Below are 16362 nucleotides of genomic sequence, written 5' to 3' on the forward strand. Positions count from 1 at the left end.
GTTTGTGTTAAGCTCAAACAAAGCTTCATACAGGCATCCCAGTTTGACTGAAAAACACCAAATGGCAAACAGTCAGCCATGTCCCCAGGGAATGTGGTGGGGCAATTGTGCTCTGAAGTAAGCCAGATTTTTTTCAAATCCGACAAAGTTTGTTGGGGTGACCTATGGCATGGGAGCTGGAGCTGTGGTGATTCATCTCCATACTCTGGTCATGTGGACACATGCCATAGAGGTACCCAGATTTCCCCTTAAACCTCTGTTGGGGGTAGGCACTGGGAGCAACCCCAGAAGCAGACAGAGAAATGCCAGTTAGGATTACCTTGAAGCTGGTGGTGATGGATGCGAACTTGTTATCTGCTGTCTCTGGGTTGCCAATGAGGTAGTCCCAGCTGGTGAACATTTTCCAGCTGAAAATGAAGTTGTCATCATCCCCATCTGCTGTATTTTCGTTGGCATTGCGAGCCATCCTGTGCAAGGACACGTGTGGTGGCAAGGTCAGGGAGTGTTTCACAGAGCCACTACGTGTCCTTCAGCCTCACAAACAGTGCTGGTGGCTTTGGATTACTGGTGGGTAAGGAAGGAGCAGGGTGACCACTCTTGGGGTTTGGGTGCGACAGTCTGTCATGTGCCGTGGGGCTTCAGGTTGAAGGAGGACTGAGCTGTCAAAAGAGGTCTTCAGGGGTATGCAGGTCTTGTATTAAAAACAGTAATGTAGAAAAAAACTAACATAGGTGATTAAAGCAGATTAAGGATTGCTTCCATCAGCTAATTCATGAAGAAAGTCTATTTACAGGACTTCTGGGTCCTAGGGTAGAGTATATGATTATGGCTACCTTCAGTTGGTTAAATTTAGTCAAAAATCACTGGTGCTGTCCAATACACCCACTGCAACACAAAGTTTTTGTGAGATTTCAGTAGCTGCACAATGCTGGAGCCAAAGAGCTCTCAGCAAACCATGCAGGGAGAGAAAAAGGATTATTCTCGTTAATCAGCATAGGAGCAGATATGGCTTCTGCTCTTCCCTCTCTATTATTTGATCCCTGAAATCCTTCTGTAACTCCCACTAGAGTTCCCAGCACCAGTCCCTCAAGGAAGGCTGGACAACAGATGCTGCAATTTCATGGCAAATGTACAGCAAATCCCCATGTCCCACTCCAGCCAAAGGCTCAAGAGGCTCTTTCTGCTGCTCAGCAATAGGGCCTGTTTGGATAGCGATACAAATCCGTGGGCTTATTCTTTTTTTGCAAAGGAAGGATAACCTTTGCGTGGTGTGGCCTCTTGAGAGAGACAGAGGGGTTTATTTTTGGCTTTGCAGAGACTGTCTCAGCAGCGAGAGGTGCCTTGGCTGCATCCTTGGTGCCCTGGGGATGCTGCAGGGGTCTCACTGGTGCCCAAGGACACTGCACCAGGGGCATGGAGATTGGGACCCTGCTTAAAAACTCCACCGATTTGTTTGGGGACTCATCAAAAAAAGTAGTCTGGTAGTGTTTGGCTCCTTTCTGTACCCCTTGCACTATCTGTGTGACTTACAGGAATGTTTTGTTTTGTTTTTTTTTTCTACAACAGAAGGATGGGAAAAGGACCCTTTGACATTTACTGTAAGTAAAACCCTCCCTCGTGTACAAAACCCACCTGTCTGACAGCCTTGTAGTAATGTCAGAGGAAGGGTTAAAGTGATGCAGAGTAGAAGAAGGCTGGAGAAGGGGGTGGGAGGGTTCAAAATAATGCGCTTGAGCACACGGCTGAGGCAGGGGGCTTCCCAGGGGTGCCCACCAGAGCCAGGGATGGTGGATGCTGAGGCCGAGTGCGTGATCGCAGCAGGCACGCAGCCTCCATGTTCCCCCCTCCATCCAGCCAAGGCTGGACCCAGCCATGAGCTGTGCCTGTGGAGGGGAACCCAGCTGTGAGACACATCTGGGTGGATTTTGCGGAGAGGGAAATGCCAGCCGTACTTACGATCTTATAACAACCATAAGGCTGTAGCCAAATACACTGATCCCAACCATGAAATAAGCCATCGGTAGCCTGTATTTTAACCAGCCAATTGTCCTCTGGTTGTTGTAGTAGCCGTAAAAGAGCGCCGAGTATTTGATGTAGCCCTGGAGGAAAAGCAAAAGCAAACCTTTGTTTAAGCTGTGCCGCTTTTCTTCTGCAGGGAAGAGGTTTCTGGTAAAAACTGAAGATTTAAACCAAGGAAAATCAACTTGGAAGAATTTTTAGTGTCTCGTTCTCAGCTGATTGCAGCTTTGTGACCTTTGAGAGGCGTCATCCTAAGAGCTTATCCTCCTAAGGGAGGGAAGAAGAGGCAGAGCACGTCAGGGGATACTGGCTGAAAATTAAAGTGCAGTTATTATGCATCACTGTTTCATCCCTCCCAGAAATACCTTCTTACTGCTCTTTGGGGCTGTAGCCCACCTGTTTCTCTAAGTCAGTATCAAACGCTCAGATCTTGTAGAAATGCTCTACCAAAGGGGTTTCCCACCATGACATGAAACTTTTCCTTTCAGCTAGATGGCAGCTGATGCTCAGTGCCCTGCAGATTTAGTTCCTTTTACTGGCTACCACCTGCAGAGAAAATATAACTAAAGACTATGATCAAAGCATTACTTTCCTGTGGAAAGCAGAGCTCAAGACAAAGTATCAACCATGTTGTCTCAGGCAGGCGTATTTTTTTGCTGTACAAACTGGTGGGAATCCAATGAGCGTGCAGATCTCGTAATCTGCATTAGCAATCTCTCCCTATTCTTCCGTCGTTATCTCGTCCAAGTTGATGTGTGTCATTGCATATTGTACTTCTCTATTTTTTGGCTGTTGTCTTTCAGGTCCTAGGTGTAGTTAATCAGTCTGGCCATGGGAGCTGAACGAGTTCCCCTCTGATCAAGCCTTTGGAAAGACCAAGATTGAGACATAATTTGAAGCTCACATCGGAGGCTGTGTAATGGATCTTGTTTAGAGACATTGAATAATTTACATGGGAAGGGACCTCTGGAGGTCATCTAGTCAAGCCCCCTGCTCAAAGCAGAGCTAATTTCAAAATTAGCTGTGGCTCAGAGCCGTGCCCAGCTGAGTTTTGAAAATCTCCGAGGATGGAGATCCCACAGCCTCTCTTCAGGGCCTCTCTTTCACTCTCATTTAATCAATTAGACTAAGCTTCCCCTAAGCGCTAGGTTTTTCCTTTCTACCTAATACAAAACTTTGGTATCCCTAGGTTCCACATTAGCTGTGTGTTCGCCCTGCACGAAGTACAGATACAGGGCAATTTTGGACGTGTTTCTGCCAGTGCTGCTGAGCCTGTGGCTGGCACACCACGGCACGGCTGCTTGGGGCTCGTAAGGTGTTATGTGTAATGTGTGTTGGGGAGGTGTAATGAAAAAAGCCTTGTAAAATATAAAGATGATGTTCCTGGAAGGTGCCAGTGAAGTTTTTTGTCTCAGGTTGTAATCCTAAACCTTTGCCTTTTCAATTCATCAAATGGTGGGGACTGAAAAATGAGTTTCTCTACTCACATCATCCAGTATGTTCTTTAAACTCCATTTGTGAGACGTGGTGTCTGGTGTCCAAGTGGGATTTATTCCTTTCTACTCCTCTAGAAATCCATGATGTGACCTCCTTGCTGCCAAAGCATACATTTCCCTGGCTCCTCTCTCTTGAAATGTATTTTTCAGGATGACGGTATTGACTCTTCATTTTATGCCTGCTCTGAAATATGTTTCCCCATTGCACTTCTCCTGTGGAGCCTGCTGGAATAAGCACCTATTCATTTTCAAAGGGCAAGCCTCTGTGAAGGGCTTAATTTGACATCTTCTGGCTGCAGAGGGTATAGGTGCACATCGCTGCCCCATAGCTGGAGGTTGCTTCTTGAGCTGGCGTGACTGCTCCCTGATATCAGGCAGCAAGGGGAGTGGGTACGGGATGGGGACCTGTGTGGCAGAGGGGTTCAGAGGATCAAGCCCTCGGTGACAGCAGGGGAATGTAGATGTACATACCAAGCCATGGGCAGGAGACTGGCAGGTCATGGTAGCCAGCCTTTCATGCAATGGTACAGCCCCATCCAAGAGCAAATTTCCTTACTGATACATGCATAGTTTATGGTCACCTAGACAGAATCAGCAGCTGCAGTTCAGCAACACTTCTGCAGGGAAATTTTTTGGTGTGTTTGGGTGGTTTTTTTGTTTGTTTTTCTGGATTAATGAGTTTAAATGCTGCTGCTTGTATTTTTACAGTGTGATGCCCAAATGGGTTTTTCATTCAGTGCAATGTTATTCGAAGTGCCACCTCTGAAATTTGGGTTCTGGCAAGCGGGTGACAGTGCTGGGAGAGAAAGAGCTAAAAGGATCCTCAGCAGAAAATGATGGTTGGACTAGATGATCTTAAAGGTCCCTTCCAATCTAGACAATTCTATGATTCTAAAATGGGTGGTGAACGAAGGTCTGGCCCTGTCAGATTCCTGGACATTTGAAGCCTTATTAATGAATTAGTTTAAATAATCTGGTTTACCTTAAAGTAGTTGTTGGTAATTTTTTTAACTAAGGAAATTGTTGTGGGGTTTTTTACAGAAAGAGTGGGTCCCATGATTGTAATACATGGGCCAGTGCCAACAAGCATTTAAAAAATATTTCCCCAAGAAGCAGCTTTGAAAGTCAGATCCCAAGGTATTGGCCACAGCAGAATCTCGTCATCCCCTGCACACATATTTTTCTTTTTTTGGGCCATTCCCTAAAACCACTTAATCTCTTTGGCCTTAAATCTTCAAAGGCAAAGAGTATCTAAGGGCGGTCTCAGTCAGGCTTGCAGCCAAGTGCTCGCAGGTGGCTGGAAACTGAGGCTTTCCCTTTGGGTCCAAGTGCTAAACTCTGGTTCCAGCTTCTGCAAGTGCTAATCTTTGGGTCCAGCTTCAGGCTCATACATATTTCAGGGGAACAGGGATGGCAGGGACATTGGGACTGATTCCCTTCCCAAGGCTATGAGCAAATTCAGTGGTACGGCAAGATGCTCCCTGCCCGCAAAGGGGGTCCACAGCTTGAACTGGCCTTCTGGCTGCCTGGTTTGGAGTAGGTCTCGTGTTTCCCCTGCGTGCTGGCTGCCTTTTCTAGATGGAAGTAAAATGGCTCTTGTGCATAAACATTTTTTTTTTTTTTTTTTTTTTTCAGAATAACACTCTACATTATGAATGCGAGGTGATGATATAGATTTCTACAGATTGTTGTACACAGATTTAAAATACAGCAGAAATGTAGTTATTGGGTATTTTTTCCTCTGAAAAAAGATCTTTTTTTTTTTTTTCCTGAGTTCATGAGGCAACTTTGTGAATGTGGTTTAAGTGAGTTGTACCAAGCTCGCTACTGGGCAGTTTGCATAGTCACCTGCTTCTACTAACGCTCGTAGAAAAATATAACTTTGGCTTCTAGTGCTTCATGGATAAAAATGCTACGCAGATAAAAACATACGGGGTCCCTAAATCTTCTTTGACTTTTTTTAAGCCTGGAACTGTATACCTCCACTGGCCTTAGTTAATTTTGACTTTGTCCTGTTGCACTTCGCTGACCCCAAACAGACACGTCTTGGGTGGTGTTAGCCAGCTGTCTTGGGATGTCCTATATCTCCTTTGGAATAAAACTGTACGAGCTTTGCTTCTGCCACACAAAAAATCTGTGTCTGTGTGTGTTTGTGTGTATACACACACACGTGTGACACGTGCCAGCCAGCAGATTTGTATATGGAGGTGGTTCAAATCTGCATGCAGGTGCCTACGCGTGCACTGTTTTGGCCAGAAATCTCTGGATATCCAAAAAGATTTCAAGGCAAAAGGTGTCATCATCTTCTGGTAGAAGTAGGTGCATTCATTGCTGCTTTATCTTGCAACAATTCTATCCCTGTAGTGCCACTAAGTTCTGAAGGGATTTAGGAGGTATTCAATTGATCTCTTACGATTAACGCTCCTCTACTTACCTCAAAATCCCAAAGAACTGAAAAATCCATAGCTGTTGCTTGTTCAGCCCGGGGTACGGTTTTCCTTGGCATGCTCCCGTATGGCATTCCCATCAGGACCTGGTGAACGTTAATAAGAGTGATGCATGTATAGTGTAATGCAGCATACAGTTTTTAGCATTTTTCTTCTTAATGAAGTCTCTTCTTAATGAAGACTCTTAATGAGTCTTTTGGTTTGCTTTTGGTTGGTTTTCATTTTGGTTGATTTTAATATATATATGTGTGTGTATATATATATATATATATAAAATTTCTTAATACCGGAACAGCAGTTTAAAATATTTAGAATTAATTTCGGCCAAATAACCAAAAGAGCTTCCTTTCCCTGGTAACATCCATTGCACAGGAACTGCTTTGCCAAGGAACTGTATCCCTCAACGAACAGCTCCAGTTTAAATGTCCTTAGTTTAGCAAGAAGTTCTTTGCTTGAACTTCATGGGTCTAATGCAATAAAGGGATTAGCTTTATCTGTTTATGCAGGACTCCTCCTTTGAGAGAAGGCTAGAGCACTGGCTCGAGCTTACGGTGTATTTTGTATTATATAGTCTTGAACTGAAAAATGATCTCAAGCTGAGGTGAAGGGTAGTTGGGTTTGGGCAAAAAAGCATATGACAAAAGGATGCAAAGAGCAGTTATCATGACACAGCCTCTCCTGATGGCACCATGCAAAGCAGGACTTGCAGCAAGTCCACCTGCTATTCTAGTCCAGACAGAGAATGTCAAGGGCTATGGAGACTTAATAATATATCTACAAGCAGACTCTGACTGGTCCCCATACCAAAATATCTCATTAGCATTCCTAGACTAGAAAGGTCCTAGCACATCATCTATCACTTATTTTTAGGGCTATCTAATTAGTTTCAAAATAATTTATGATTAAACGTTTATTGTCCAGCTACTCTCCATATCGTAACAGCTCAGTAGGCAATGAGTAACAGTATGCATACTTTAAAGACAAAAGCTGTTTAGTCGTCTACCATATGCGCAGTTCCTAACAAAATACATTTGTGTTGTTCAGTGCTAATGATTATGTCTCTTCATCCTGGGAGCAAACAGGGCTTTTACTTTCAATAGTGTGAACAACCACGTTAAGGAGAACAAAAGCACGGTCCTCAGGAGAGACTCTGTGCTGCATTTTTGCTCCATAAAAATCTGCATTGAACAGAACAGATGCCACTATCTGCGGATTGCACAGTCTTTAAAGACTGCACTGAGTAATTTAGCCAGAGCTGTAATGGCTACATTAAAAAAATTCTTGAATAAGCGATCATATAAAGTTGACTATGAGATCCTTTTCCCTCTCCAAGAACTGTAAGAAATAGAAAAACTAAAAATAAAACTCTTCCTTGGGAATTATCTGAATTAGAGGTATGGAAGAGGAATGTTTTCCAAACAAATGTTAGTTGGCAAAGTGCTTGGGAAATTGTTCCTTCCCTTGACAGCTCCTCCTGCGTGGCTCTGCCATGGCTGTTGCCCCAGGGCTGTGCCCCTTGGAGGGTCCAAAAGGGTCTCCTGAGCTTGACGAGGGGTCCTGGCATTAGCACGGTCCATCAGAAACTAGGGTTTTTCCACCCTCACTTTATCCTCGCATCTGCAAAAGCTCATGCAGCTGCACGTTTGTCAAAACTGGACTCAACACACCCAGTGAAGTCTGCATTGCAGCTGGTGGCTCTGGTAATTGCATAGGAATAATCAATCCTACTTCATCATCTGTAATGTGATTTTTGCAATGCAGAGTGGTGAAGGAAATGCTTGGGGAGGTCCCATATTATCCTGGGAGTTTTCTTAATCGGTTTCAGAGCACAGTCCATTTCTTATGGCTCTTATGGACCTGAGTTTGTACCTGGGAGAATTCCTAGATCATGTTTTACACTTTAGTCAAAATGTAAAAATAGCCTCAAGTTAGGTTTTTGAGCTTCTGTTTTAGCTGCTGGATGGGCAGGACCTTTTATAGCATTTTAGGTCTCCCGATTTCAATCCAGCTTTTGCTTCTGTGTCAGTAACAGCCTCATAAGTTGATCTTTGTAAATAATTGTCCTTATACATTTCATTTTTCTAAAGGATTGCCTGTTATAGAATCATGGAATGGTCTAGGTTGGCAGGGACATTTAAGATCAAGTCCAACCATTAACCTAACACTGCCAAAACCACCAATAAACCATGTCCCTCAGCACCACGTCTATCCATCTTTTAAATACCTCCAGGGATGGTGATTCAGCCACTTCCCTGGGCAGCCTGTTCCAATGTTTGATAACCCTTTCTTTGAAGAAACTTCTCCTAATATCAATCCTAAACTTTGTAAGACACTTGTTTGTGCTGTCAATGTCACGTTCATGTTAAGCAACAGGCAAGATATTACTGAAAGAAGAATTAAACGCTTACCTCTGGAATTATAACCAATCCAAATATTAACCCAAAAAGGACAAGATTTACTCCGTACATCCATCGCAGAAATATGAAGTAGGAAGCAACTGAGGAGCCAAAATGACCTTGAACCAGAAGACACGTAGCGGTTAGAAGTTTGGAAGGGGTAAACTATCCTCAGCAAGACCTGGACCCTTTACTATCAGGCCTCCCCAGCATATTGCCCAAGACTCTCCCAGCAGTCCCCACCACTGATGGTGATGGGAAAGTCCGGAGCTGCCCGGGGTGGGTGCTCCTAGGTTGGCAGTGGTGCCCAGGGTGAGTGGAGGCTGAGGACCAGGAGCATTGTTTGGATGAAGGTAAAGCTGTCTTATGAAATGTCTCGCTGCCACTTTGCGCAGCAGCTTCCACTTACTCTCCACTTCTTTTATCTTCATCTCCCAGGGTATGCACTGGGTTTTAAAATTGTCAAAGTCTCTCTTAAATTTCACCCATTTCTGAAACAAGACAAAATTGCTGTGAGCAGAGAGGAGTGAAGAGGGAGGCTTTAGGGCTTTCTAATATCAGGGTTTCGTAGCGCTGCTAGGAATAGGTGTGAAGTCCAAAGCAAAAACTCTGGTCTGGGTCTGATCTTTTAAGTAGTATTTCAGAAACTACCTTCAATCCAAAAGCCCCCCACCCCCAAGTATCCACATTCATGATCTGAATTTTACCTTCCTGGGCTTTTGGAGAGATGCAGTTGTGCTATGAGTTTACTGTATTACATAAGGGTAGAAAATTCAGACCTAGCTCTGTGTCAAGAATTGACACAGAACGAACTCTATTTAAAACAAAATTTAATTTGTTAAAATACTGAGCTTGAATCCTTCCTCATCAGACCAGTGGCTAAACTCCCATTGATTTAATCATCTCAGGCCTGGCTCCATTTTTCACTTCGCTATATAATCTCCGTGACAACATGCAACTTGGCTACCAACTTCAAACTTACAACACAGCCATCATCCTCCTTGTTGTCTCATTAACAGGGAAGATGAATTTTTACGGGAGTCCATGGGACAGTGCAAGAGTTAGGCACTGCCTGTCTTGTCCTTAGATCTACCTTGTCCCATGGTTCAAGGTTTTGGAGAGTGCAACCAGAAAACTGTTTTTCCCTGCTCCTGCAAACCCTCCCTTGCGTCAGGGAAGGTTGCAGTGAGATTCAGATGTGGGAGGGAAATTTCACGCTGTTCTTTCTGTAATCATCATAGATTTGAAGCTGGCTAGTATTTTTTTGAATGTTTCCAGGAAGCTTTATTCTGATTTCCTGGTGTCTCTTTTGCCAAATACGGGTTAATAAACTCTACCAAAATTGGTCTGAATGCATAACCAGATACTCAGGCTTTTCCCTGACATCGTTGCAGCACTTACCTTTGCCATCATCATCTTATACGCGTACAACTTCTTGCCCTTCCCTTTTCCCAGAGCTCCTTCGAACTTCTCTACAAAAGCTTGTGCCTCCCTAATTGGGAAAGAAACAAGTGGGTTATTGGAACAGCAGAGGTGTCTTTAGCTTTTCACCTCCACCTGCACTGGTGGGAGAGCAGCCACGCTGCCCTCCCCATGTGAAAGGCAGGGATTTGGGCTCCCCGTGCCGTGTCTGGGGTGCCAGCTGTTATCTGTTGGTGATGTTGCTGCACCATGCAGAGCTCACCCACCCACCCAGGACTAGCTAACAGGTCCCCACAACGCTCACGCTCATGCAGAGATGTGTCCCAAATCTTGCTCCCTGCTTTTCCCTGGGTACAGACCAGAAGACCGCCTGTTCATCTTGCTCTAGAGCTCTCCCACCCTGGCCATGCCTGCTATAATTTCTCTCTCCTGCTGCATTGGTCAAGAAAAACCCCAACGTTTTCTAGTGAAACAAACTCCCAAGAGGATGCAGGATTTCCTTCCGTGAATGCTTCCCTGGATAAATATCAGAGATGTACAACTGACCCAACAGGATAATCTCAGTGCCAGAGAAATGAGTGTGTACTGGTCAGGAGTAATATCAAGCGGCAAATTGAAATTGGTTTTAGAATAGGCTTCTAAGGGAAATGCGGTGTAAAGAACCTAGGTAGATGTTGTTGGAGTATGCTGAGTTTGTGAATAAGATTATATCATATATTGATGTTGCTGATACAGCATGAGAAGGCATTAAATTTAAAGAGTTGGGAGGTCTTTGCAATCCTAAACCTGTGGGAGGATATCTGCTTGGTAGAAATAGTTGGCTAGTTCAGCCCATAACCTTGGGAAAATCAACTGCAACTTTATTTGCAAACCTAAAGTGAGATTTCTGTGTTTCTGTGATTTTTGTTCTCCTTGTGTTTCACATTCCTCATCCGTGCAATGGGGCTAATCTTTTCTCTTCTCGGGGTTGAGTCTGTGCAGCCAAAATAACTAATGAATGTGCAGCACTGAGAGCCTTTCTGGACACCCCTGCACAAGCAATGCAATGATTTTATTTATGTTCATTAGATGGTGGTAAGGATTGCCATGGCTGAGGGATAAGATGAAAGGATGGAAATGTTATTAGACACGATCCTAGGCAGAATTTTAGCCAGCAAAGGGAAAATATGTCAGAAATAATACTGCTTTGCTTTTTTTTTCTTCTTTTCTTGCGGAACTTTGCACTTTTAGGTTCATAAGATTTTATTTGTAATGAGCTCAGGCTTATAGAGCATGCCTGTGATATAGCAAAGCTACTTTAATATAGTTTTCCTGTATAGATCTTTACCCAGATTTTTAGAAATAATTGGCAATGTTCAAGGCTTCTGATTTTAATGGAAGGTGGAGCAGGTCTTGGCCTTCGGGGTGTAAAAGAGAGAAGCAGAGACACACAGCGACTGCCAGCCTTCACAGCCTGGTCACTGCAGCTCTGAGCATCCTCTTGGCAAAGACGGAGTGGGGACATCCCCACACCTCATGGGACACTGCACACCTTGCAATGCTATCTCGGTAGATAGCATTGGTAGCTCTCTTGGGGGCTTCAGGTAATTTTTAACCAACAGAGCTGAGATTTGAAACATTGCCTTGACATGGGAATGGTCCTGGTCAGCCTTGCCCTGCTGCCCACCACTGCTCTGCACTAAAGGATCTCTGCAGCTGCCTGACTTGTTCTCACATTCAGTGCAGACTGGGTGGCGATATTATCTTTACTCCGTGAACCCCTGCAAATAATACAGTATTTTTTCCAAGTAGCACCATCTCAGGAAGTGTGAAGTAACACGGCACTTTGCCGCTCTGATTTCTGTCTGACAGTGGGCATGAATAAGCAAATCAGGGCACGGAGTTTGCTTTAACAAGTAGCTTGACAGCAGTGAGTCACTTGGTTTTAAATACAAGGGTAGAATGACCTGGCGGTGGGTATCAGTTGAACAGATTTGCACCTTGTCCCTTCTCTGGTTACAGAGGCTGAAAATCTAATTCCACATTTTAATTGTGGCCGTTTAAACCCAGACAGGCTGGCCAGGCTCTGCTGATTGCTTTTTCTGAGACTGGGGTGTTACAATAGCATCAGCAAAAACGGGATTCCTAGGAGAGGCAAAGCGCATCTGACAGTCAGCAAAGACCCCAGGGATGTGGGTTCCGGGTGTGGTGGGTACCTGAGCACTGAGAGCTTCTTCACCATTCTCCAGGGTTTGTTCCTCATGGTGGAAATTAGTTTTTTCTTTTGTTCCACTTGCTCCATCAGCATCGCGAGCTCTTCCTCTGACAGTGACTCCTCGTCAGATGAGTGGGAAGAAGTAGAAGAAGTACTGGGGGAGACACAAAATAAAGGGCACAAAATGGAAGATCTCACAGGAGTTAGAGGGAAGGTCTTGCTTGGGGTTGGCATGGGACTGCTGGCCCCCAGGGATCCCACTCTGACGTGGGCACAGTGCCTCACTGTCCCCCGGCTCGGTGCAATGCCAGCGTGGCCCCTTCATGCTCCGGGCAAGGCTGCTTCCTGCCAGAATATTGAAGAGGTGATTGTGCCCCACCATAACTCACCCAACATTGTGCTTTGGACCATGCTTCAGGTACAAAAGTATTGCCTAGGGCCACAGCTACCTCGGGAGAAATGTTTTTCACACCTTCAGGGGGAAATGGAAGATATGGGGAGAAGCAGCGGGCTGGGACAAGCAAGGTTTGGAAGAGGGAGAGGCTTGAAAACATGAGAGATCCCTTTTAACCTGAACATTTCTAAGGATCAACCAAAAAAAGGTGCCCAGATCTGAGTGGCTCAAGCTGCCTTCCTTAAGAGCGCTTTTCTACCCCCAGCTAGGGTAGGTGCTAGGACTCCACTACGTGGATGGATCTCATCCTAGCTGAGAAGCAGTGATGATAGAAGGCCCTGGAAACAGTTTTGCTGTTTACATTACTGCTTTCCACTGTTGTATCTCTTTTGGGAGAGCAGTAACTTACTCACGGTCTGTCGGTTTTGCAGTTCTGACCCATACACCACGGCCATGCCGGTACCGCTGCCAGACTGACACAAGGCACCATACTCAGGGATTGTTTAATTACCTGGTTTTCCTGTCTTTCTTCTGTTTGTTCTCCCCCTCCTTTCCTTTCTTATTTGTTTTCCTTCCTTCGTTTTCAGACTCCTTTTGATCTTTGGTAGGAGCCTTTTTGCCTCTCTGTCTTCTTCGTTCCTCTCCTGCCTTTTTTCCATCGCTGTTTTTTCTTTGGTAGTTTTTTCTCCGAGAAGCTCTGTTTTGTGGGCTACAACTGTCTTCCTCTTTGCTCTCATCTTCTTCTTTGTCTTTCTCTTGCTTTTTCCCTTCAAGTCTGTTTGCTCTGCTGTTTTCCCTCTGGTGCCGTTTCTTAGGTGTCTTGTCCTTTTCTTCATATTCTGCAAGGGATGAAAACAAGTACTTTGGGAAACACTTAGCTGGCAAAATAAGGATTCATCAGAAAAGGGCGGGCGGGCTGGATGCCTGATGCAAACCCTGGCAAAATCAACAAGCAGATGCCCATTGACCTCGGTGGGCTTTGCATTATGCTCCGTCCAAGAACCACGTCCAACTCTTTGGGTATGCAACTCCCATTTGAAACAGCGCGTCTCGTTTTAGCAGATCAGTGACTGATACGTGGCCATAAGAAAGCTGGAAATTAGTTACAAATGCAAAAGCCCATCCATCAGAGAGCACAGGCAGATTTCTTCCTGACCCGTAAACACATCAGAACAAGGGAAACAGAAACTGCAGCCAGTTAAACAGTATGTAGTGTGATTGTTGGTGGGATGTCCTTGAAAGCTGTTTACTTTTCAAGGCTGGGGATGGAGGTATTCTATTTATATAGAGAAAAGGTACAGCTTAGGCAGCGCCAGGTCTTGTTTCTCTGAGTTTTCTTTTCTATAGGAACGTCTGTATGCAGAGAAACAAAAACAACAGGTAGTCTTTCATGCACTTTTCATTCTTACCGGCATTGCAAGCTAAACCCCTCATTTGTCCAGAGGCCAGAAGTGCTTTGGAAGATCAAAATGGAACATGACTTAATTGCAGAATATTATGGAAAGGGGAAAAAAATTTTCAGAAAATCTCAAGCCCCTTCCTCCCTTTTGCCACCAGGTACATTAAAATCCATAGTAAGTTTTCCAGATTCTTTTGGCTTCTGATTTTCCAAAATTTCTTACTGATGAAAATAGAGTGTTCAAAAAATGAAAAAAGAGAAATGTGTAATTTTGGCACATTCCCCAGGGTTGGAGAAATTGTAATGGAAGAAGGAAATTGTGCTGGAGCAGGATCCAGAGTGAAAAATGAGCAGCCTAAAAGGCAAGGAAAATAGAAGCAAAAAAAATTTGAGTATTTGCATTTTTTGTTTTGGTGAAAAGTTAGAAATTAATAGCAAGCAAATAGATTTTGCTTGCTAGTGGTAAAAATTTAGTAGGTGGTGGTTGTCACAGTTGTCACTGGGAATGAGAAGGAGCTTTCAACTTATTTCTCAAGAGCCGTCAGGTAGGTTTCAGTTACTGTGTAATGGTGCATCTCAGCTGAATTTCAGTTAGTGATCTGGGTCAAAAGACCACCTACTCTCTCTGGGACAATGTTCATTTTCAGCAGACAACTAGCATGGTTTTCATTTGCAACCTGTCAAATATTAGGTTAAATGTGGAGCATTCATTTGTTACTTTTATCTTATTTCCTTGTTTGCCTGTATGGGAAAGGTGGATAGGATTAAAAAAATAAATCCCAGTCATTTGCTAATTACTTTCTCATATTTTATGGGTTGTACAGACATGGTTGTGAACTGTTTTTGCAGTAGTGTCTATATTCGTATCACCTACCCAGTGCTGTTATGATCTTACCTCTTAGCTAGCTATCTTTATTTGGTGTTATAACCTTACCCCTTAGCTACTTCTCTTAATTTACAGTATGCCCAGGATTAAAGCTGTTTTTAATCCTGCCACCAGCTCTTCCTGATTTTCCTAACAGCCGTCAGTCTGCTCCAATCCATTTTCATTTTTGTCTTCTCGTGGTCATGATTAATCAATATACCAGTGTGCTATGCTCTAAGCAAGCAGTACAGGGAGGTCAAGCAGGACCTCGGTGCGGTGCAAAGCAGTCCCAGCCCTGCACGGGATGATGCTTTACTGCCGTGCCTCTTTCACTAGGGATGACCGCCACGGGGTGTGGGCTCTGACAGCCTCCCACTCTAGGAGCGTGAATGAAAGGGGACAGACTGCTCGAGAACGGTGGTTTATATATCACTATTATAAGTCAAACCTCAAGGGAAAAATCTTGCTTACAAGTAGCTCATGAAATGGTTCCTGTTGTAGAGCAAGTCACAAGCCAGAGAGAAAAATAAAAGGTATCACCTCCTGTATTTCAAACAAGACCACATTTTTTAATCTCTACATTACCTTCACTCTCTGTGTCACTTTCGATTTGTCCATCAATCTCTATTCCAGCTGCAAGACAAAGAACAAAGAGTAATTGCATTTGTTGCTGGGATTTACACACTCAATGCTTTACACGGCTAGTCCTTACGTGCCAGTTGAGCTTGGCAGAATACCCCTTATTCATTATACATTATATTCTTTTCCTATAGTGACACTCTTAATATTTACTTTAGTTTGGCAAATTGACAAAGGTTCCCTGCATGAGCAAACCAAAATTGCATGATCTTTGAGAGATGCAAAACGATGTGCTTGGAAAGTCATGAGACATTTTCTCAAGTACTTGGCAGCATCCAAACTGAAATGATCTCATAGCGATACCAACCATCTTCCATGATGACCTGTAAAGCACATTTCTTTTTCTTCCCCATGACAGCCTCCCGTCTTTTGCACCGGCACTGTAGTTGCTATGCTGTGCTCGCACACCCCAATCATATACAGGTTACTCTCTCTCCCAGCGCCCATGTGCTTGTCTCCTTGCAGACAGACGGGCACGTCCAGCCGCTGGTGTCCTTCTGCTTGCAAGCCATGCGGGCAGGGAGAGGCAGGGAAGACCCGGGCTCTGCCTCAACCCACCCAAACACTTTCCCTTTGGCTCCCTTCTCCCTGTGAAAAAGTGCCTGTTGGCATTACGTTGCATTTCATTATTTAAACATGAAGGAAAGCCCTTTGGTGGATACTTGGTGGTATCGTATGAAGCACAGACACAAGTCACGTCTGGTTCTGACATAAGCATGTGGCTGGAAGCTTTGAAAGGATCAATTTTCTTAATGCCATATTCTTTACTGACCTGCGTCAATCTTTGTAACCCTGTTAGTCATTCTCCTGCACCTTATTAAAGCTCTCGGTGTGATGCCCCTTGGGGCATGACTGTGGGTCACCTTTTGTCCCCCATGTGTGTCCTTTGCAGGGGACTCGTGAGCTAATAGATGCAGCAAGGAGTCAGGAGTCAGAACACCAGGATCTCTCTTTCTTTTACTCCTCTATCCTGTGTGACCTTTGCATACTCATTGCACTTGCTGGTAAAATAGGATAGATTTTCCTTCTAGGTGCTCTGAGGCTTAATTAATTAATGCGAGACCCTCATTCAGAAGGTCCTTTAGTACTGC

At 44.3% G+C, this 16362-nt stretch overlaps 1 protein-coding gene across 1 annotated transcript in view; it reads right to left on the reverse strand.

Annotated features, from left to right (window-relative positions):
- Window positions 1–15624, reverse strand: part of TMC2 (transmembrane channel like 2) — a 34824-nt gene extending 19200 nt beyond the window's left edge. Inside the window, exons 1-10 of the mRNA XM_074150868.1 lie at window positions 15579–15624; window positions 15218–15265; window positions 12880–13207; window positions 11976–12128; window positions 9760–9850; window positions 8768–8849; window positions 8371–8477; window positions 5950–6048; window positions 1957–2099; window positions 320–467 (exon numbers count right to left, since the gene is read on the reverse strand). Of these exons, the coding sequence (XP_074006969.1) occupies window positions 320–467; window positions 1957–2099; window positions 5950–6048; window positions 8371–8477; window positions 8768–8849; window positions 9760–9850; window positions 11976–12128; window positions 12880–13207; window positions 15218–15265; window positions 15579–15624 (1245 nt within the window). The remainder of the gene's footprint in view (window positions 1–319; window positions 468–1956; window positions 2100–5949; window positions 6049–8370; window positions 8478–8767; window positions 8850–9759; window positions 9851–11975; window positions 12129–12879; window positions 13208–15217; window positions 15266–15578) is intronic.
- Between the last annotated feature and the right edge of the window lie 738 nt (window positions 15625–16362).

Source organism: Numenius arquata, chromosome 7, assembly GCF_964106895.1.
Source record: "Numenius arquata chromosome 7, bNumArq3.hap1.1, whole genome shotgun sequence".
Classification (NCBI taxonomy): domain Eukaryota; kingdom Metazoa; phylum Chordata; class Aves; order Charadriiformes; family Scolopacidae; genus Numenius; species Numenius arquata.